The following is an 18,445-nucleotide window of genomic DNA, read 5'->3' as shown; positions in this document are numbered from 1 at the left end:
AGCATTCAGTATACTTGATTATGGTCTAGGCATACATTTTTCTTATGGCACAGACTTATGAATATTTAGGTAGAATACCTATCATATAGTAAATTTTTTTAGGGTTAATGACTATTAATAAGCAGCAGCAGCGTTAACAACATATCCCACACTTGCATGGCATGACACACGCTCTACACGGATGGGGAAGATAAAAATGAGAAAAATCTTAGTTATCTAGTTTAATATTATAAAAATAAGGAAAGTAAGATCCAAAAGAGCAATTATAGTAAAATTACCAAATAAAAGTCATAAGTCATAAAAATATATGGAGGTATTTTACACAATAATCCTAAGGAATTGAGGTGATTTATACTTTGAATCATAAGTAACTCTGATTTTTGTATAATGTATCTAAAAGTTGAAACTCATCATATTGTTTAAATTCTTCACATACTGTAGGAATTATTAGAATAGTGACCGTTTTCTTTGTTGTGTCCTGAAAATATCATGTGCATTTAAGTCTGTAAATGGGAGAATAACCATCTTTTAAAAGTGGAATGGCATTCACTTGGTAGCCATTAGCTTATGGAGAGGCCACAGAGACCTGGAGGCAGGTTGTGTGTTTGAGGAGGACAACCAATTGAAAATCACATTTATCCTCCTTGTGTTGAAGACTGCTTCCCTATTCATCCTGATTGTGACAAATCTCATCTGAGGCCTTTGAAAAACCCAGAGAAAACAGGTCATGTATGCAAATTAAAAACCATCCTCATATCCAATAATAAAGACATGGCTATGTTTTGAAACTGGAGAAACACCAAATCTAAATAGGCATGGAGTAAAGAATAAAATAACCAAATTTTGCTATATGAAAAAAGCAAAACAAAGAGATGACTTGGAAATCTATATTCTATTTAAATTATGTTCATTCTAAACTTGTAGAATATAATAATTGTATGGTGATTTTCAAGAACAGATCTGTTTGTAGATTATACAAAGATTGGAAAGACAGGCAAATCTGTACTCCTCAGTGAGTTAAACATTTGATTAGAGTTCAACAACAAAATAAAATATTCATAATTTGGTTTATTTTCTTTTGGATTTATTAATAATCTTAATATATATTTATATATGTATGGCTTTGAGCAAAGACAAAAGAAATACTCTAATTCTTCCCTGGTCATACAGTGAAAAGTATCAGCTATTGTCCTATTTTCTCAGCAGCAAAAGACCATAATACAATTCTTTCTGTACAGATTAAAACTCCATACTTGAGCTTAACTATGTACAGAGGAAAAAGGTCATGGTTACCTCACCCTGTACCTTTATATTACAGGAATGTCAATGACTTTCTCCTTAATCTAAATATATAGATATATACATTCATACATATGTGTATATAATTTACCCTGTATCATTTTGTTACTTTAACATATAAACCTTCGTGTTCTTTGTCCATTCTAGTACAAAGTGAATAAAAATTTTATGGTTGCACTGAATGACCATGCAATTCAATTTTGCTGATGTTTTCCAGTAGTGCTCAAAAATTGATATATAAAAATATTTTACTACCAAACACATTAATCCTGCCAAATGTAAACCTTTAGTAATTTAAAGGATGAGGGCATGATCTTAACAAGAAGCTAATTTTTGTATTTTAATAAAATAAAGTAGTTTTGTACTGATGCGTGAAAGGTCTTGCACCTTTCCCATAGATTCTGGGCAGGCTGAGCCATCTCTCTCTTACATCATTCTCAGCAGGCTGTCACTGGTCACCAGCATGCCAGTAATCAATAATATCACATTGCCTAGCACTGCTGATTGTTTCACACGAGGTGGGGTCTGTTGGCAATTAAGTGTAACGACTCATTTTGGTTTCATAGGTATTAGTTCCATAAAAGGCAATGTAGATGCACTTTAAACCTCTTGCTCCTACTTTTGTTCTCGGTCCTCACGTCTACCTGGAGCCCCTGTCTCAATAGAATGTACGGTCTTTAAGTTCTTAATAGGTCCTCTGTGCCTGTAATGCCAAAGGCCTCCATGTCAGGCCACTCTCTTGAGTTATTTATAGAAGTCGGCACTAGAAATCTTGTCGTGTGTTCCACTCATCCACCACATGTGTGAGGTGCAGTAAACACACATGATTGATTGCTAAGGGACTTCTCTACAAGAGGCATCAGGATGCTCACAGAAAGAAGGAAACAAGTGGACAAAGAAGACAGTGCTTACAGACAACTCAACTCCCTCTGCTTCCTGTCGCCGAGTCCACAGAAGTTTCAGCACATGTGGAAGAACAAACCTCCTGTCTATCTAAGGACTATGTAGGTTACCACATGCCTTAACATTTACTAACTGCTTAGTTACAATATACATAGGGCAAAATGTGTACTCCCGAGCAGACGTGATGATATATTTATTTCTTCACATTAACATCACATTAAACTACCAACTAACATGAAGACACAGAATACATTTAACTCCAAAGCAAGCTGTGATTTGCAAATAATTGTTTAAATGATAAGAACAGCGGCAGTATCAAAGGAAAGTGAAAACCTCACTTCTAGATTTAAGTCAGAGATCCAAGTCAGCCTTTTAAAAATTTTAAGAGAGGCAGTTAAGGAATTGTTATACTCTTCTAGAAGTGAGGAATACTGTAAGCCTTTTCTTACAATGATTGGCTTGAGTCTACTTTTGTTTTTTTTGTTTTATTTTTTTGCCCCCAAAAGCATGCCAGGACTAGGTTCAGATGCTTGATTATGTCAAGAAGGAATAAAAGTAATGATTTTTGGTGTAATACAAGCAATTTGTAGGTTCAAGCATACAATTTTTGCATAAAATATTGCAGGTTTAAATGATATTGTAGGTCTCAAGCAATTGCATTACATTTGAACAGTTGTCACAATTATTATGTTTTGTGAAATTTTAAAACTCTAACTTTTGAAGTGAAGCAATAAAACTAAATTCTTAAACAGTGACTTTTACCTTTATACAACACAGAATAGTTACTTTTATTCAGGTTGGAAAAGTTATTTACAGCTAACATTGACTGAATCTTGGTAAAAGTCCAATAACACATGAAGACAAATATCTCCTCACCTTTCCTCACAAAATTGACGAACATGTTTGAGGTTAGAGGAAGCCTTAACAGTGGCAATGTTAGTCTCCTATGGTGGCTGAGCGTGTAGTGTGTTCCTTCACATAACTCAAAATTTAAAGCACCAAAATACAATTTAGAGCTATAAACTGGGATTTCTTTATTGAATCCCGCATAATTAACAACCTAGATGCAGAGGCACAGTTAATGAAAGAAAGCTTTGATTGGTGCTATGCTGAAACTAATTGGAGTTGCCTTTTTTTTTAAATCAGAGTTTTGTTTCCAATGACTTCAAGAACTCTTCATAAGAGGGAGAAACACATATAACAAAGGAATTAAGTAAAAGGTTAGAAATCAATGATCTTACAACAACGTGTTAAATCCTTTAATGGTTTTAAAGAAAGGAAGACATAACACTGAAAGTTATACAAGTCTTTTGAACTTCTCTTGGGCATTTAGATATATATATATTTAATAATATATGTATATATGTTTTTACATTTGCATGTATGCCAGAGCTTCTAAAATATCTTTTTAGAGTAGGCTATAGGGCTCTATCATGAGATAGAATAAAATAATATCTGAGAATATTCTGTTTATTAGAGTATTTCTTTTCTGCTTTGACAATCAGCAAGAATCATAAATTCGAAGCAAAACGTGGTTTTTCTGCATCTGGGTCTTTATTTAAGACTGAGGGAGACTCTCTCTGCACAGCTGCTGGTGGCGGGGGTGCTGGAGGCACTCCTCGGTTGGGGGGAATGGCTCCCGAGGACATCTGTCTGAACAAGGTGACACGCTGTGGCACGGTGCTCCTGCTCCCTGCCTGAAGGCCAGTGCTGTGGACTGTTGCCACGGGTTGAGGGATGGAAGCCAGGGACTCGCCCACAGTGGGATGCGGTCTGGAGATCATAGTGGAGACCTCATGGGGCAGCGAAGGCTGCGAGGCAGAGAGGGGCCTGACTTCTCTGGTCAGGTTGGTGTTATGAAGAGCTTGAGTGCTCTTGTGCACTTCATTTTTCGGTGTGGAACTACCAGGTGTCTGTGGCTGTTGCTGCTGCTGTTGTTGCTGCTGCTGCTGCTGCTGCTGTTGCTGCTGTTGTTGCTGTTGCGGCTGCTGCGGCTGCGGCTGCGGCTGAGTCTGCTGTACCTGGGATTGCTGTAGCTGCGGCTGAGGCTGCTGCATGAGTGACAATTGGGATGCAGTGGGAGAGGCATAATGGAAAGTTCGCGTGGCCAGGGGGCTCTGTATAGGAGGACTGCAGACTGCTGTGGTGTAGGAGCAGGGTGAAAGGATGGCTGAGGGTTGAGGCGTCTGTGTGCTGGGGCTGGGTGAGTGCAGGTTGCTGTGAGAGAGGCTGGTCGCTGTGTAGACTGGTGGAGATTGGGTCCTCATGCGCGACGTTGGGGTGGTGGTTGAAGATGTGCAATTCAGGGCTGTCATTTGAGGATAGTTGATTGGAGGGATCGCTTGTACCATCTCTCTGTCATGCTTCACAATCTGCTTCAGGATCTCATTCTCCTGGTTGTTGAAAACACCAGTGTTCAGATCCTTCTGGAACTTCTGCAGGAGAATAGAGTTTTTCTTGCCTATCAGCAAAGGAAAAATAGTTACTTAGACAGGCTGAGGAAAAAAAACTCAAAGCCTCAGGGCCCTGGCTACTCCAGTGTGACGTTTGTCAGTGTTAGGGTTTAGAAGTCAAGAACTTACCTGTCACCATCAAACAGAAATGAAATTTCTGCCTATGCATAACTTCGCATCTGCTTAGAAAACTCACTTTCTACTTAAAAAAAATGGCAAAGAATAAAGATGGCAAAAATAAAAGCTGCTTTATAGAAGAAATGTACATGTTTCGTAGAATTATTTGAAGAGTCCAGGAGAAGAGGGTGTTTAGGTCAGGCTGGGCCTAGAATCATTATTTTAATTTTAAGTTGTATTTTCAAGGCAAGACAAGGAGACAACACTAAAACACTTGCTTTAAGACACAGTCAACAAAAGGATTTAAGTAGAACCATTTATCCAATTTTCAAGATTGTGAAGCAGAAATATTCATCATATTTATGACATGGAACAGGTAATATCACTGGTAATTCAGGCTGGAGAGGAGAGAGGCTATACGACAGTTTCATGGAGAGCTGTCTCAGAGATGCAAGGTACCAATGACTGTTAATTACACCTGCATATTTCTTTCATCTCTGGAGCTTTAAAAAATATGAAAATCAGTGCATGCCAGTTAAGTGTGGTCCAGATTTTATCATGGAAACAGCTTTCCTCAGGGGATGCTTTTATGCTGGCACATCGAGGCTCAGCTCATGATCACCACTCTTCTGTACAGTGGCTATTCGGGGGCGAGTCAGCTCTGCCCCTCTCATCCCACTTCAGGACGCAAATAAGCTTTAGTTTTACTTCCTATCATATTTTTTGAGGGTTTTGCAATAGATGGGCATTCCCTGGCATAATATCAGTTAGAATCAATAGCTAGTTTGTAAAAATAATAAAACAAGAGAAAGGGGAAATGTAAATAAACATAATAACCAATAATATATTTTAAAAATAATAAAATAAAATAAAGTTAAAACACAGCAGACGCCAGGAGCACACAACCCACTGAATCAGTTATGTTGGGTACATGTGGGATGACAGAGACTGCAGAGGCAAGTACATGGCCTGCAGTGATCTGTATCAAGTACTCTCCATAGATGTTGTGATGTTAGCTTGGTATTTTTGCAAGATTGGCGACTATGGGAATGAGAGGGTGTGTCTTTGATTCCTTTGCCTGCTCTTGGAACCCTTTTCCTCCTGTTGGTTTGGTTGCCTTGTCTTATTATACTTTGTTTTGTCGTGTTTGGTTGGTATCTCTTGAAGTTTTGCTTTTTTCTGAAGGGACAAGGAGAGGGAATGGACCGGGGGAAAGGGGAATGGAGGAGAGACAGGGGAAGAATAGAGAGAGGAAAAACTGTGGTCAGGAGGTGTTAAATGAAAAAAAAATATATTTTCAATAATAAAAAATAGAATACACATATATATATAAATAATTATGTAATATGTGTGTACATATATATAATATATAGTATATTATATATATACTAAAATAAGCATGGTAACTGAAAAGTGAATAAATTATGCTCTACTGTTAAGTAGTATAATTTCAAAAGTAAAAGTTTATTTTCAACAAGGTGCATTATGATAATTTTCTCAGATCCCAAGAGCATTTTTTTAAATCATTGTCATAATGTTCCTTTTTCAAAGCTTCTCTCATTTCCCATAGAAAAAGTCACATATGTTAGTATTAATAATCAATACAGATATTTATTTGATATATTACCTTAACTGACTACAATAAATATTTATGTATTAATCTAAAACTAAGCTGGACAATGTTACTGTTTATTTGAACAAGCAACATTTCATGATTAAAGTATCTTTATTCGTGGAAAGAATTAAAATAATCATTCTTGCTTTAATGCAGTTAGAATTTTATCAGTTTCAAAAATACCAATATTTGGTGCTGACTAGCAATGTTATTCCTTGTGCTAGTCACTAAAATGATTTCATGTAACTTTCCTGAGAAGTTATTATTTTACAGAGAATGAAGATGGACCAGATTAATAGAAATTACTGTACATATTCAACTTTAAGAATGTGTCTTAAGATGTCTATTTGGTTTAGCAAACCACTCTCAAATACAGGGAAGTAAGTTTCTGTGTCTATCATGAATACTTACATAGCAAATAATAAAAAATTGTCTTCAAATCCTGCTCTTAGGAATGTCCTCTTATTTCATGGGTGCTATCTTTCTAAACGACTACATCTTGTTAATTTCTTAAGTTTAGTATGTTTGTTGTGCCCTGTGATAATGTCCACATAGTACTTTTATCTCATCTATTTAAAATCTGCCATCCTGTGGTAAGTAGAGCGAAGGGAAGATGAGTCAGACGAGACACTGTCTTAGAATAAGACCTTACCCGTGTAAGAACAAAGTTCATGAGCCACCTGTTTCTTGCCTTCTAACTGACCCCGACTCCATCTGCCTCCGGTATATTTACTCCCTCCGCCTCCCACCCCCTTCAGCACACATGTATTGTAGAGCTGGTATTGGAACTGTAGCAGTAAGACAGAGATTCTCTCTCCATTCATAAAATTTAGTACCTCTTTATTTTTTTTAGAACATTTACTGTAACAAAGGCAGTGTGGTGGAGGGAATGTAGAACACTATACAAGAACACACCAAGGGACTTCAGCTTAGTATATGAGGAGGCACCATGAAACGTTTCTACGGGGAATAGTTTTTAAGCTGAATTATGAATCTACTGCAGATCTATGCTAAGACAGAGGGGAAGGAAGGATGAGGTGAACAAAAAGGTTAAGGTTTGAAGAATAAATGCATACTATCTTGTTAAATCTCAGTGTATCCCAGACTAACCAAGGAATTTAACAGCAAGACAGCATAATCCTACTTTGCTATGGAGACTATGCAAATCGTTAGGTAGTTAAGAAGTTCTACTTAATAGATTTTAGTTTTCTAACAGAAAATACTTCATAACATTGATGTTTGCAAAGGAAACATCTATGTAGGGCATTTCTACAAAGGATTCTGTTTGAGTCTGTATTACAAACATTTTGACACTTCTGCTGAGACTGATTTAATTACGCAGGTTTTTAAGTTTTTGTAATGAAGGTATAAAGAGTGTAAAATTGGCCATTAAAGATAAAACGAACCTTGTGATAAAATTTGGAATGTAATATAGACTCGTGATATTAGTATTGGGTATTATTATAGTGCTACCTAGAATTTGTACCAGTGCTTTTTACCTGAAGATTCAAACTGAAGTGATATCACTTGGGTTATCAGATTGCATAGCTAGTGAAAACAGACATGAACAAATCAATCCAGAACACCTAGAAGGAGCACGTACAACCTCAGATCTTTCTAAACAACTATTTACTACACAGCTATTTGCTATTTTTAATACAAATTAACAAAGGATCTATGCACTACAATTTGAAATGAAAACTAAATTGTGCTTGAGGAAAGTGGAAAGCTAAGGAGTACCTATCCGATCTAGTCGGTCAATAGCAACTGTCTCAAAGGCTCTTCTCATCATTGGATATTCCTCCAAGACCTCGTTGAAATTGTCCACCGAAAGGGAGTAAAGGCGACAGTATGTATCAGCTCGAACACTGGCAGTGCGCCGGCCCTTGGTCAGCAGGCATATTTCTGTAACAAAAGAAGGGAGAATGACTGGATTGGTTATGCTCCTTTCCAAGTTTTAAATGCCTCTTATAATTAGAAGTTTCATGTGAGTAAGCATCGGTTAGAGGTACCCATTTTCAACACATCACGTAATTCACTTGTTTAATAAAGCCTTGTGACTCTAATATTATTTTAAAATTTTATTTGGAGATTAAATATAACTACAAATATCCTTTGCCTTCCTTCTCTCCAAACTCTATCACACCTACCCTCATTCAAATTCATGGTCTCCTTTTCCCCATTATTATTACATTCATATGTCTATATGTGTATTCACGCACATCCCTAATGTAGCCTGACCCATCTGTGTACTTTGACTGGTGTGTATGTTTCTAAGTCTGACCATTTGGCAATGGACAATGACTACCCTAAAGACTGTAAGTGTTTTATAAGAATAGAGGCTTTTGGGTTCAAACAAGCAAGAAGAAAGTTTACACTCCAAAAAAAAAGAAAGGAGGTGGCTTGGTTTGAAAGATATTAAGAAATACATAATGGAATTAGAAAAGAAATGCTACAATCAGAAAATTTTGTAAACTCTAGAGAGCAGGAAGCAGATAGTATGATCTAGAGAAAACATAAGTGACTCTAAATACCTCAGTATCCTTTGTGTGCTCCTTTTGATATTAGAATGAAGAAAAGACTATTTCAAATATGCAAATGTGGTTTCCTAATCAGATAACATCCAAGAATTCCTCACTAATATATTATCCTCAAAATACAGTAACTGCATATTTTTAATTAGAATTTCCCACTTGTGAAATAACCTACATTATTTTCAAAATTTTACTAACTAAATCAAATTATTGCAAGATTTTCCTTCTTTTAGACTTGGAAATATTTTAATTTTCATTATCCTTAAAATGACCAATTTGGAGGACATGAAATGGCCCATTGGACAAAGTCATTCGCTGCCAGTGCTAACAGCCTCAGCTCAAGGCCAGGCACCCACACTATAGATGCAACAAACCAATGGGCACAGGCTGTCTTCTCATCTCTACACATGTCTCATGGCAATGCTGATCCATGTATTTGTACACCCACACAAACAAATACATGCAAATAGAAATAAATGTTGAGTCACAAAGTTTCTAGTAAAATTAAAGTTTTTTTTAAAATATCCCTACTGTTCAGTGAAGGATTTTATTTGACACTTGAAGATATGAAAATAGCGTACAAGTAGAATACTATTCACACTGTTTTATAAGTTATGATTATTTATATGGCTAAATATGGAGAGATTCCAAGATGGCAGAAAACAAAGAACAAGCAAACCAGGCAGCATTCTCCTGCTTCCCCAGAAATCTGACAGAAAACATCTGACCATGGTGGCCTTGTATGGCAGTAATAATTTGCTGTTGATCCAGCTACACACATCAAAAATGCATGTGGTTTTTAAGAGATTCTTCTTTTGGTATAACATGAAGGGTATTGGCCTGATTTCAAATCCTCAATTGTAGCCTAGACTGATGTCTTTTAGTTGAGAAGATTCAGAAAATTATCTACATTCTTTAGACATTGGACATTATTGTAAAATGTATCATTCAGTTTTCATCTCATCAAATCCATTGGATAGATTTTATTCATATCTAATTATAAAGATTTTAGCCTGATATTTTCTGGACCTTCATGGTGTATGGTGTGTAATAGTTGCTTAGTGTTGGCTGGTTGAATCAATGAATCAAAAAGGTGATTCATTCTGCAAAGTAAATTGTTAATCAAATGTTCACTCTATGAACAAAGTATCAGACCATGTTCTGTTATTGAGATTTAGATAAAACAACATTGGTTGGCTTGCTAGATATAACACATTTGTAATAGAACTTGCCATGTACCTAGTTTATGCCACACTAAACTGTGTTTTAGGTTTCTGGTAGGTTGTAAACGAAGAATCTATTGAGAAAATTTACCAGTGTTTTCTTAGATATAGATATGTAATAAATAACCAAGTAGAAAATTAAGTTGATTCCATAAACAAGAAAAAAGAAAAACAAATGAAGCAGAATTCCGGCAAAGCCTCCCATCTAAAATATAAATTTTAAATATTTCCTAATTACTACTTATTTCTCAAACTATGTGCATGTCTTCTTTATCAGCCCAGACTTCTTTTAGTGAGGGGCCATGGAGTTATCTCAGTAGTAGTGTACTTCACAGTACGCACAGTGCCAGGATTCAATCTGCAGATCCACATAGAAAAGGAAACTCCTCAGCACAAATATTCTTAGTGACAAATCTATTCACCTGCAGATTGCATTGTAATATGCCAGTCCTTTAGGTCAAATTTTCCCAATTTGCTTTGTAGGGTGATTACGGAAGTGGTAAAAGGTTATTCTATTTGACTAAGATGAAATTGTCAGTAATGTGCCCTGTCATAGGCACATTAGAAAGCTGGTCCCAATCTCAGCTTCAAAAAGACTGTTGTTTGAGAGATTAGATTTGGCCTAGCACACCGTGTGACTACTTTTAATAATCCTTCGGCTATGAGATGTATCATCTGCCCAGTGCTATTTTTGCTGACATTCGTTAACTCTGATTCTAAACATTTAAGTCCACTTGACATTACTGTCACCTATATGAGCAGTTATTTCCCGAGGTAGGGCGAATAGCTTCAAGCATTTTCCAACTCAGAAGGATTTCACTGACCTCTAAGACAGTTTGACATTGAAGTGACACAGAGTTAATAAGGAACTCATGATAGACTTTTGAAAGTACTGTTTTTAGCCTGAGCTCTAGAATTTATGTGAAAAGTTGTACTTTGTTGTTTACTGTCACTGAAAGAAATGTTGCTTCTTTTCCTACAGTTCAATATCATGAAATAAGAGTAATTATCCATTATGCAGCAAAATGCTATTTTTCAAAAATCTTCTAGTATCTTATTTACACTAATATGTAAGAGGAAATATCACTTTTCCTTTCATATTTATTATATTTCTAGTCTTTCTATTAGTTACACTAAAAGTAATAAGATGTTGCCTCCATATGGTATAAAAGACATTAACATTTAGATTTACCAATTTGCATATCCAGCTTATTATGTAGTGGTATTTTGGATGTAAGCAGATTAGAAAAGGAATCTGAAGAAATGTGGAGAGAATAAAACATTAAATGCCAGTTTTATGTTAGTACATATTTCAAATTTTATGATTTTAAAACACATTGTGTAGATGTACCACATTTTCTGTATCCATTCCTCTGTTGAAGGGGATCTGGGTTCTTTCCAGCTTCTGACTATTATAAATACGGTTGCTATGAACATAGTGGAGCATGAGTCTTTGTTGTATGTTGGAGCATCTTTTGGCTATATGCCCAGGAGAGGTAAAGCTGGGTCCTCAGGTAGTGCAATGTCCAATTTTCTGAGGAATCTCCAGACTGATCTCCAGAGTGGTTGTACCAGTTTGCAATACCGCCAACAATGGAGGAGGGTTCCTCTTTCTCCACATCCTGGCCAGCACCTGCTGTCACCTGAGTTTTTTATCTTAGCCATTCTGACTGGTGTGAAGTGGAATCTCAGGGTTTTTTTTATTTGCATTTCCCTGATGACTAAAGATGTTGAACATTTCTTTAGGTACTTTTTGGCCATTCAATAATCTTCAGCTGAGAATCTTTTGTTTAGCTCTGTACCCCATTTTTTAATTTGGTTATTTGGCTCTCTGGAGTCTAACTTCTTGAGTTCTTTGTATATTTTGGATATTAGCCCTCTATCAGATGTAGGATTGGTAAAGATACTCTCCCAATCTGTTGGTTGCTGTTTGGTCTAACAAAAGTGTCTTTTGCCTTACAGAAACTTTGCAGTTTTATGAGGTCCCATTTGTCAATTCTTGATCTTAGAGCATGAGCCATTGGTGTTTTGTTTAGGAAAATTTCCCCAGTACCCATGTGTTCAAGACTCTTACCCACTTTTTCTTCTATTAGTTTGAGTGTATCTGGTTTGATGTTGAGGTCCTTGGTAGTCCCAAATACTACAAAATATATTGGGTGTGACTTTAACCCAGTAAATGAAAGATCTGTATGACAAGAACTTCAAGTCTCCGAAGAAAGAAATTGAGGAAGATCTCAGAAGATGGAAAGATCTTCCATGCTCATGGATTGGCAGGATTAATATAGTAAAGATGGCCACTTTGCCAAAAGCAATCTACAGATTCAATACAATCCCCTTCAAAATTCCTATTGAATTCTTTATAGAGATAGAAAGACTAATTTGCAAATTCATTTGGAATAATAAAAAACACAGGATAGGGAAAACTATACTCAACAATAAAATAACTTCTGGGGAATTCACCATCCCTGACTTCACCCAGTTTTACAGAGCAATAGTCATAAAAAAAACCTGCATGGTATTGGTACAGAGATAGGCAGATAGATCAATGGAACATAATTGAAGACCCATAAATGAACCCACACACCTATGGTCAATTTGTCTTTGACAAAGGAGCTAAAACCATTCAATGGAAGAAAGATAGCATTTTCAACAAATGGTGCTGGTTCAACTGGAGGTCAGCATGTAGAAGAATGCAGATCAATCCATTCTTATCACCATGTACAAAGCTTAGGTCCAAGTGGATCAAGGACCTCCACATCAAATCACATACACTCAAACTAATAGAAAAAGCGGAAAAGAGTCTCAAACACATGGGCACTGGGGAAAATTTCCTGAAAAAAACACCAATGGCTCATGCTTTAAGATCAAGAATTGACAAATGGGACCTCATAAAACTGCAAAGCTTCTGTAAGGCAAAAGACACTGTCGTTAGGACAAAATGGCAACCACCAGATTGAGAAAGGATCTTTACCAATCCTACATCTGATAGAGGGCTAATATCCAAAATATACAAAGAACTCAAGAAGTTAGACTCTAGAGAGCCAAATAACCAAATTAAAAAATGGGGTACAGAGCTAAACAAAAGATTCTCAGCTGAAGATTATCGAATGGCCAAAAAGCACCTAAAGAAATGTTTAATATCTTTAGTCATCAGGGAAATGCAAATAAAAAAAAAACCCTGAGATTCCATTTCACACCAGTCAGAATGGCTAAGATAAAAAACTCAGGTGACAGCAGGTGCTGGCCAGGATGTGGAGAAAGAGGAACCCTCCTCCATTGTTGGTGGGATTTCAAACTGGTAAAACAACTGGAAATCAGTCTGGAGATTCCTCAGAAAATTGGACATTGCACTACCTGAGGACCCAGCTATACCTCTCTTGGGCATATACCCAAAAGATGCTCCAACATACAACAAAGACACATGCTCCACTATGTTCATAGCAGCCTTATATATAATAGTCAGAAGCTGGAAAGAACCCAGATGCCCTTCAACAGAGGAATGGATTTAAAAAATGGGTACATCTACACAATGGAGTACTACTCAGCTATCAAAAACAATGACTTCATGAAATTCATAGGCAAATGGAGTGCACTAGAAAATATCATCCTGAGTGAGCTTACTCAATCACAGAAAAAACACACTTGGTATGAACTCATTGGTAAGTGGATATTAGCCAAAAAGCTCAAATTACCCAAGATGCAATCCACAGACCAAAGGAAGCTCAAGAAGATGGATGATCAAAATGCAGATGTTCCCACTCCTTCTTCAAAGAGGTAAATATCCATAGGAGGGGATATGGAAGCAAAGTTTAGAGCAGTGCCTCAAGAAATGGCCATTCAGAGCCTGACCCATATGTGGCCCATGTGTATACAGCCACGAAAGCTAGATAAGATTGATGAAACTAAAAAATGCATGCTGAAAGGGACTGGATATAGATCTCTCCTGAGAGACACATCCAGAACATGTCCAATACAGAGGTCAATGCTAACAGCAAATCACCAAACTGAGAATAGGACCCCCTTGGGGGGGATTAGAGGAAGGATTGAAAGAGTTGAAGGAGCTTGCAACCCCATAAGAACAACAATGCCAACCAACCAGAGCTTCCAGGGACTAAACCACTACAGAAAGATTATACATGGACTGACCCAGGGTTCCAACTGCATATGTAGCAGAGAATAACCTTGTTGGGGCACCAGGGGAACGGAAAGCCCTTGGTCTTGCCAAGGTTGGACACCCAGTGCAGGAGACCATTGGGGGGCAATTAGGGGGATGTATGTGCAGAATACCCATATGGGGGAGGTGGAGAGGGAAGGGAGGGAATGGGGCCTTATGGACAGGAAACCGGGAAGGGGAATAACCTTTGAAATGTAAGTAAAGAAATGTATCTATTAAAAAATTAAAAAAACACAGTCTAGAAATGATACATTCTCAATATGAATATTACAAAGAAATTGTTGCATATTGATAAACTTCACATGATGATAGCTATTTTAATGACCCAGAATATAGAGTTGTGTCATTTTCCAGTAAATATTTGGTAATTTCCCTGTGCATAGAGATCGACCAGCTTACACAGTCACCATGTCTTCTCGTATCCTGTTGGCAATTGTTACTTATGAATACTTAAGTCATCAAAAGTTATTGGTTTGTCAAGTTAATGATAGTTCTCACTTTGTATTAAGTTGATTCATTTCTCTTAAGAGGTATAAATTAGTCGTCTGCCAGAGCAGTGTTTGCTCTTAGCTGGTGCTCCATTAGCTCTTTATACTATTAGTCACGAGCCTGTCTTTCCATTCCAGTTGATTACAAACACTCCGAAGTGGTATTATGTTCCTTTGTCGTATATTTGTACATTTTCAATAAAGTTTGTACTTTTCACCTCTTTGCTTCTTTCCCCTACATCTCCCAATTTACATTGTTGTCTTTCCATTCCATTGTAACTCTTGTCAGCTGCCTAATATTGATGCAAATCCTATTTACACTACATTGTTCATAAACTTATCAAATATAAACATATACTAATAATCTTTCTTAAGCTAAAATACTAAATATTGATTATCTTGGAAATTCACAATCTGTTGCCTAAATAAAAAAGTCATTGTTATTCCCATGTAAGCCCCAGTGAACCTACATGAACTGAAATTTTGATTGGCCACACATATAACATAAAATTATCAAAGCTAAGGAAGGTAAGTTCAATGTCTTCTTGCTTCTAACCAGCTTTAAAAATCTACCAGATCATTCTAATTCTTTCCTTTTGATTTTAAATCTGTCAACACTCAACTCTTTAAAAGTTAATCAAACACTGTGCATTATAAATTTCTTTAAAAAGCAGCCAGATCTTAAAAAATTCATCAAATGATTTCAGAGCTTAGAGACCTCAGATGTGTTTTGTGAAGTGATTTCTTGTCAGCTCTGTTTTCCTTGTGTCATTTAATATGCTCACACAAAATGGGACAGAAGCATTACAAAAATACTTTTTTCTCTTGGAAAAGATTCACAGTATATTTATTAGATGAGTCTACCACAGAAATATTAAGTTATTTTCTTCTCAAATACTTCACCCAGCTCTCACACCTCATATAAACCTGCACATACTTCTCATGCATAAATACATAAATGACAATATAAAGATAATTGTAAACCTTTATGGTTTGTTTAATATAAAAATAAATGACTAACTCAGATTTCTACAGCATGTTCTTGCTTTAAAATTCATAGCTAGCATCTGGATACCTCATTAAAAAGCATATTAGGGTTTTTTTCTAAATCTAGAACATTTCCCAATGTTCCAAGGTGTTATCAGGAATAAGTTTTCAAGAAGATGAGATCAGAAGGGAACAAAAATTAAGAGATAGTAATTGTGAAAACTTCCCCACCACTACTAGCATTTTAAAGCCACAAGAAACATATAATGAGGAAATTTCACCAATCTGGCCAGCATTAGAAATTCATGCATTATGTCTTACAAAGCTTAAAAATAATCCCATAGAAAAAAATTTCTTCTAGTTTCTTCATATGACTTTAAATGGCACATCATTAACCATAATAGGGTTTTGTTTGCCTAGAGTAACATAGAGAAACTTACATGGGCATTGGGGCAAGTAATTCATAGACCAAGGGAAGAAGAAGACAGAAAAGCAAACAGAAGTAAGAATAGGTCAGTAAGATGCAGTAACCTTGGGTACAGGTTCTTGACATGGTGGGTGGTTGATAAAAAAGCATATGGAATCATTGGAGGGTGACTTGGTTTAGACCACAAGTCTAAGAAATGAAAACATCTTTAAACCCAATGTTATAGCAGGACATTTAAGGCAAAAGTCTATATGCAATATTCTGTTTTAGCACATGGCATGTCTTGCTTTGCATGGAAAAATCATTGAAATTATCTTTCTCTGAAAGGCAAATTCTTTCAAAATATTTGTTGTCCAAGAATAATTATATTTGGTTTGCAAAATTAACTGAAAGTGAGAATCTTAGTTGTCAACATAAAGATATATAAAGGAGTTTTGATAAGTTTAGAAATGATTTACAGGGATTTGCCTGAGCTAAAACTGTTGCACTGAACAAGGGAATAAAATTTTCCAGGATTCACTATGAAATGAGGCTGTAACTGAACTTGACAGGTGATAGTGAAGCCAGGGATTTGAAGCCAGACATAAAAGAAAAGCATCATCTCTTCTCCGACCGAAGATAAAATGTTATTTGGGAGGAAAATAACCAAAGTTTTGGAATCCAATGAAAATTTTCTTTCATGAAGCTTTTTCTTGCATAGACTTAGTTGCTCCTGTTGTTAGGCCTACCAGAAGCAGGGTTTTCCTGGGAGTTCAAGTTGCCCTATTTTTATTATAGACCTCATTAAACCAGTTCTAACTAGTTCGCCCAAGGTTAAAGACCTGACTGGCTAGCTCTTCCTGGCCGTAGGTTTTCAGCAGACTAAGACTCATAAAGAAGCCTGTTTTTCTCTGCATAGAGAATGATTGAAAATCTAACTACACTCCACATATTGCGTCCACACTAAGCACAGGAACCCCAGTGGTGGAGTTAGAGGAAGGACTGAAGGAGCTGAAGGGGTCTGCAACCCCATAGGAAGAACAACATCAACCTACCAGAACCCTGGGAGCTCTCAGGCACTAAACCACCAACCAAAGAGTACACATGGTGGGACCCATGCTCCAGCTGAATATGTAGCAGAGGATGGCCTTGTTGGACATCAATGGGAGGAGAAGCCCTTGCTCCTGTCAAGGCTTGTTGTGCCAGTGTAGGGGAATGCCAGGGCAGGGAGGTAGGAGTAGGTGGGTGGGTGGGTAGGTGGAGGAGCATCCTCATAGAAGAAGGGGGAAGTAAGATGGGAGAAGGGATTTCCAGAGGGGAAACCAGGAAAGGGGATAACATTTGAGATGTAAATAAATAAAATATCCCATTTTAAAAAAAGAAAGAAAATCTAACTATGCAGGAGTATGTGTTTGGTGTCCTGCTCAGCTCCTGAAATGTTTATACAACCTTTTAGGTAGCAGATTCCTACTTTTCTATTTTATTTTCCTCTTGAAAAGTCACAATAAATATTACATATAGTACTACTTAGAGTATTTGTAGAGCCATGGGGAGGCCAGGGAATAAGGAGAAAACCAATATTCAAATGTCTGTGAAAGCTAAAGAGAAAAAGTCATTATGCATGAATAAATCTTCCAACTAAGAAATCTAGACTGATAAACAATAGCTAAAATTCTATTGATTTTTTTCTAGTCCGAGAAATATCATTCTCCCTGACAACTAAGAAGCAAAATCAAAGTAGCAACTATAATTATATAAATGACACTGAAATGCTTAATTCAATTTTATATATATAGAGACTCAAAATATGTATTGACCATAAGCCTCTGCATTATTGAATAGTTACTTTTGTTAGGGGTACACTGATGGGTAAGAATAAGAAACGATGAGTCATTGAGGCAAAGGCTCTAGTTAGGTACCAGCAGGCCATGTCAATGTACAGTAGTGTATGTAGGTGTTGTCTTCAGCATTAGGGCCTTACTCTCAGGTTGTGCAGTGCAACCAATAATCTTGGTAGTAGACTGAGTTGTTTTGGGGTTTCCAATGAAACTCCTTGAGCAACAACTAAGTTCTATGTAACTCATTCCTGGCACTGGAGGTGGTGAATGACATCTTTTTGGAGATTGGGGATTTGGGAACTCCATGTAGATTTTCTTCAATATGTTTATATTTCATTAAGCTTGCACTGTAGTGAGCTTCCACAAACCCCTCAAATGTACCACATTCTTTTCCTTAATCCATTCTCT

The 18,445-nt window shown here is 36.7% G+C and overlaps 1 protein-coding gene across 1 annotated transcript in view; it reads right to left on the bottom strand.

Moving 5' to 3' along the window:
• Window positions 1–3,434: 3,434 nt before the first annotated feature.
• Hcn1 (hyperpolarization-activated cyclic nucleotide-gated potassium channel 1) overlaps window positions 3,435–18,445 on the bottom strand; it is a 398,847-nt gene continuing 383,836 nt past the window's right edge. Inside the window, 2 exon segments of the mRNA NM_053375.2 lie at window positions 3,435–4,663; window positions 8,128–8,292. Of these exon segments, the coding sequence (NP_445827.2) occupies window positions 3,714–4,663; window positions 8,128–8,292 (1,115 nt within the window). The 3' untranslated portion in view covers window positions 3,435–3,713.

The sequence above is a fragment of the Rattus norvegicus genome, chromosome 2 (genome assembly GCF_021556685.1).
Source record: "Rattus norvegicus strain SHRSP/BbbUtx chromosome 2, alternate assembly SHRSP_T2T, whole genome shotgun sequence".
Classification (NCBI taxonomy): Eukaryota; Metazoa; Chordata; class Mammalia; order Rodentia; family Muridae; genus Rattus; species Rattus norvegicus.
This window is presented reverse-complemented; position numbering and strand designations above follow the sequence as displayed.